Source organism: Prunus mume, linkage group LG8 (assembly GCF_029339155.1).
Source record: "Prunus mume cultivar Tortuosa linkage group LG8, ASM2933915v1, whole genome shotgun sequence".
Lineage (NCBI taxonomy): Eukaryota > Viridiplantae > Streptophyta > Magnoliopsida > Rosales > Rosaceae > Prunus > Prunus mume.
In genome coordinates, this window is record NC_142705.1 from 18,947,585 (window position 1) to 18,953,167 (window position 5,583).

Consider the following 5,583-nt stretch of genomic DNA (forward strand, 5'->3'; position numbering starts at 1 on the left):
ATTTAAGACCTTGTCCACAACAAATCAAATGAAACTTGGTGAAAAAGAAGTGAAGACCTTGTCCACAACAAATCAAATGAAACTTGGTGAAAAAGAAGTGAACACGTTGCTGAAGAACAAAGATTCATGTTTGTTTCTCTTCAAACCCCTAATCCGTTTTCACTCGCTGCTACTAACGAGCACTCGGTTGATTTCCCTCCCTTTAACTACTTAGATATTTCAATTCCCTAAGTTTCAAAAGTCCAAAGAGCGTAGACTAGCCCCGGAGCTTGGATACGATTTCCTGATCGGAGATCTATGGATCACATATGATATCTCCCCATGGCCCTTCGCCTTTGAAAGCGTCCTTCCTTCTCAATGCCTGGGCATCCATCCAATGCATTCTTTTTGATCTGGTACTAAGGTACACTGAACACCAACCCAATCTTTATAAAAAATAAAAAAAATATATATATTCGTGAACGAACACTTTGTCATTAGAGTGTTATAACCTTAAATAATGATAAAGCTTTTTTTTTTTTTTTTTTTTTGTTTACTCAACTCTTAAAGGCAAACAAAAAAGGGATTCGCCTAGAATCAAAACTATTTCTCCTTTCTTTTCTATGCTATGAGATTTCTTCTCTTATGAAATTTCTAGTTTGATTGTGGGCGGTACACTTCTCCCCAATATGAGATAAGTTGCAGCTATAGTCATAACTCCAACTGCTCTCTTGATATAGAGTATCTACTCTAAGTGTCATCTGCTCTCTTGAGGTCGTCCTTCTCTAGGTATAAGGTAATTTATAGTGCTAGCAGATTAGAAGTACATAAGTCAGCCCTCACCCTTCTATAATAGGGGCAATGTTATCTATTGAACGGGAATTTGCATCCTCTCTTAAAGTCCTTTATTGATTTCAAATCGGGAATAGAGCTGTGGTAAGCAATATAGATCCCACGTTACCCTTGTAATATTATTATAATCTTCCAACACGTGGAAGGAATTGTTTATTCCAATCATATATCATTTGTTGATAGATAGGGATGATGAGAGAGGTTTTTAAATATTGTGGAAAGAGTGGGGTCTCCCGCTTTTTCTTATCGCTAACGATTGGCATTCTTTTCTTCCCCATTCTAGCATGATCAAAGAAGCTATAGCTGACCTGGCCCCCTTTGAAGACAAGACCTTCCTTTTTCTTTTTGTGTTTCTCAACTTTAAAATTGTAAATCAACCCCGTATGTTCCTCTTTCTTTCCAAGCGCACTGCTTTATTGAGCACATTTGCTTGGCTATAAGTGGTCAAAGTCTCTCCCCATTCAAGGAGGTCCTCTACTTTGGTTGGCTAGTTGATCTTCCTCTCTCCGAATTGAAATTTTGATCATCCTCGTTGTACTTATTCTTTCAAAGGATCACCTGCCGACTTCCTTGAACCTTTCATCTCTCCACATCACTGATGAAAGTGTGGGTGCACACATTGGCGACTTTACTGGGGATAGAAAAGACTCCAAAGAGTCCATGGCTATTTCCAAACAAAGACCCAATTCAATGAGCTTGACTTGCATACACTTGCACTTTTTTCGCCCTATAACCTGGTGGATTTTAGATTCTAGAGCCTGGCCCACTAAGCCTATGTTGTGATTGCAACCAGTTTCCTCCACCCCATGGACCATTACCCATGGCCCACTCCAGACCATGATATACGTCAAGAGGAGCAACCACGCTGATGACCAAGGCAGCCCACCTTAAATAGCCCATCTTGAGAGGCACAATGGGAGCTTCCTCCCCCAAGTCTTATCAAAGTTATAAGGAGACACTTAGCCACACTAGAGAGCTTATAAATTTCCCATATGTCAACCCTGTGTTGTGTGACTGCGTGTGCTTGTTAGATTTCTTGGGGTTCTATGTTAGGCCCACTCTTTTTCACCTTAGGAAAATTTACTTATAGGCTGTGTTTCTGGGCCCTATGATGAACCTTTAGAATAAATAGCGAAGGGCTTTTGAATTAAGCTCGATGTGTGAGACTTACAATTCAATACTACTAGAGCCCATAAGGTTCACAACTTAAGCCCAATATGTGGTTTTGTCATACAATAAGATTCAATTTGTTTGGACTAGTTAGGTTTGGCCTATTACCTTGAGTGAGGCCTAACGTGTACACCCATTGTCATGAGGATGTGATCTTATCCACTCATAGGTCTTGTTCTAAGCCCAATCCTCTCGTCTTAGAGTAGGATATCCATAAACCTTAAATCGCGGGAACTTCTCCTTTTTTAGTTGACAACCTATGTTGGGCTGACTAAGCCCACCATCCTAATAGAGTCCCATCTTGTGTCGGGTTAAGGGTCCACCTCATGTTGGGTTGTGGGCTTAGTTGAAGCCAATTTCTTCACTTGTAGTCTAGGGCTTTGCTTGGCATTGGGCTTTAGTTAAGCTACATCCATTTTAGAATAGGATCTTTAATGTAGCCCAACTCATAGAGAGTTCGGTCACTTGGTCTGAACGTATTTCTTCTATTCCATAATTGGGTTTTCTCCTTTTAGGATTAGTTTTCTATCCCATATCGTGTTGTGCTAAGCTCAGAGTAAGGGTTCGTGTTGTGTCTCAAAGTAAGGGTTGAAGCTATGGTGGGTTGGCAGAGGAATCTACAGTCCCTAATCAGTCATATTGGTAAACGAGTATCTGCTGCAAACTTTTCTTCTTCTTCTTCTTCTCATTTTCAGAGACTCTGGAGACCATCTCCTCAAACCATTGCGAGGCCTCTTTATCACTGCTTTCAGCACTTGGTAATCACAATACTTTTTAATTTTAAGACTTAGGGATTTTTTTTCTTCTTCTTTCAATTTCAACTTCTGTTTCAATTGTCACATTTTTTTGTCTTTGTTTTCGCTATCAAAGGGGATTTCCAGTTCAAGGAACTTGCTTGCAGATTCGTCTGTCGAATCACCTCTTCAATCTACGGTGGCTCCTGTCTCTGCATCAGATGGTGAAAGTAATGAAGAACACAACCAGAAACCGCTCTCTAAATCTGCACAAGTTCAATTTGTCTTAAAGGGCATAAAAATGGTACCATATTTGCATCCTTTTAAAGGTTTCCAAGAGATTCTGAGTTTTTTGTTTTTGTTTTTCTTTCTGGAATATTTTTGAACCATCTGGACATTAAACATTTCTTCTCTCAAGTGGGTTATACTTTATAGGCGCTTTGTGATTATAACGTTCCTTTCATGCACATTAATCAACTTTTATTTTGGACTAGGAACCGTAACGGATTTTTGTTACATACACTAATCTCTCAATACCAATTTGAATGCTTATTGCTTTCTGTCTAAAGCACAGTTGACTGGTTCAGTTACCTTAGGATGCCTAAATTTGAGGGGGGGTTTGAACAACTTAGAAGAACTGTCACTTTCTGTATTATTGTTTGTGCTGTTATTTATGTGGGGTATGGTGTATTTGGGAAATGACTGCAGTGCAAAAGGTAGTTTGCGGGCATTCTTTGTGCCCAGGGGAGCAATGCCTTTTTGTTAAAAGTTATGTCTGTTGTTTTTTGCTTTTAAGTTGTTGGCTGCTAATAATACTAGCAATTGAAAGGATATCTTAGATATTTCATCTTCACATTAGTATCAAAGGATCTGTGATCACCTAACTGACTGCTTAAGTTCTATGTTTGATGGTGTTTTCAATTTCTTCCCCCTTTTTTTCTCAGCATACATTTATTAGTTGCTCACTCCCTGCTTGCAGAGCCCTAATAAGGTCAACTTGGTTGCTAAACTGGTTCGTGGTATGCGTGTTGAAGATGCATTGTTGCAACTGCAAGTGACAGACAAGCAAGCTGTAAAAACTGTGTATCAGGTGATTGAGCCATTCTGCACTTTCTTAGAATAAGTTCAACTTTATAAAACAATTGCATAAATAAGGAGCGTAGGAACTGATTTTCAATTTTGAATTGTTATGCCTTGTAAGAAGGCAGGAATACTGTATATGAGAGATTCACCTTCTTGTGGTACCATCAAGTGTTTTATATATCTTTTTTATATTTCTTTCCTGCAAGCATTAGTTATCATCGTATGAATGATTCAGTATGTTGAATTTGAAATCAGTTTCGGTTTTGATATTTTGTTCACAATTCTTTGATTATGCTCATCTAGAAACCACGGAATGTCAACATTATGTAATAAGGTACTGTTTTGCAGGCTCTTGACTCAGCCCGAGCAGATGCAACATATAATCATGGGTTGGATCCAGAACGTCTCCTTGTTGGTAAATAATGCAAGTCAAGTAAAGTTTCCTTTATTTATTTGTATTCTTTTTCTTAAAAACTCAATCCTCATTATTCTGCACTCTCTCCTTATATAGCTGGGGCATTTGTTGGAAAGGGATTCTTGGGATTCCACAAGAACAGACTTTACTACCATGGTAAAAGCAACAATGGAACTAAAGTGAGACCAAACAACTACCAATTGATGGTGACGCTGAGGGAGATTACTCCTGAAGAGGAGGGGGAGATAGCCAGACAGAGAGCTAACAATTTTCTCTATCTCTCTAAGCGCCTTAGGCTCACTAAGAAGGAAAATAAGTTTGTTCCTCACCAGCTTATCAGGAACCACAAAGGCAAAGTCGGTAGTAGTCAGCCAAGTGGCATGACTTCATGAGCAAGGTTCCTTCCCATGCTTAAACATTCTGAACGAGTTTTGAGACACATTAGAGACCTCCTCCTTTGTCTTTTGGAGTTTAATAAAATTGTCTTGTAGAAGTGAGAAAAACCAAAGTGCCAGAGTAGGAGCAACCTTGTTTCAGTTTCTAATAGTGGCTGCTTGTGGTTTTAAATGCTTAGGTGTAGATTATCATCAAATCATTTCTATCTTGGTGCATTGAGAATATGATTTTTGAAATGAACTGATATTTGTTATGACTTATTTCACCTTCGTCGTTGGCCTTTTATTTAAGCAGGCATGGCTCTGGCACTGTAAGCACAGGTAGATTTCCAAATTGATTTTCATAAGTGAAAAAATAGAAATATAGTCACCCTCTAGAACGAGTTCGGTAAAAGAAAAGGTATACTATTTAATGTTTGCATTGTTGTTGTCTTGATTCTCACTTAGTAGTAGATGATTAAATGCAGAGAGCCCTTTTCATCTCTCTGTTATTGGCAGTTTATTTGGAAGTTCACTCCATACTTGCTCGCTAGCGTTGTGTGGCACTTGAAAAGGCAAGTTTAGTTGAGCAATTTCAGGTCCTCAGTTGAGCTTGAGCCGCCTTATTGAATATGTTGGCTCGATTTAGCTTGAGCCCCTAAATATGGCCAAGGATGCTTGTAATAGATGTACTTCATCCTCAGCTTCTTTTGTCACAACTCACAGGTTTCTGTTTGGAACAAACTAGTTGGAAACTACTCCATAGTATTTTTGGTGTCACATGGAGTGTTTGGGAACGTTTTTGTGTTATGTTATTTTTGTACAGTTGCTCAAGTGTCTGAGCAAATACGACAGTGGTTAGGTTTGTATTGTATCTAATAGGGAAAATGTTAGAAATGTTAACAGAACTTATACACCATTTTCAGTTTGTCACGTTAAAGAAAAATTAAACTTATTTGTGTTAAAAATAATGAAA

General features: G+C 38.6%; 1 protein-coding gene across 1 annotated transcript; it reads left to right on the plus strand.

The window, feature by feature from the left end:
* The first annotated feature begins 2,517 nt into the window (after positions 1–2,517).
* Positions 2,518–4,889, plus strand: LOC103342894 (uncharacterized). Its single transcript, XM_008246554.2, has 5 exons — positions 2,518–2,759; positions 2,872–3,039; positions 3,715–3,825; positions 4,167–4,233; positions 4,330–4,889. The coding sequence occupies exons 1-5, from the start codon at positions 2,598–2,600 to the stop codon at positions 4,623–4,625; spliced, it is 804 nt and encodes a 267-aa protein (XP_008244776.2). The 5' UTR covers positions 2,518–2,597; the 3' UTR covers positions 4,626–4,889.
* The last annotated feature ends 694 nt before the right edge of the window (positions 4,890–5,583 follow it).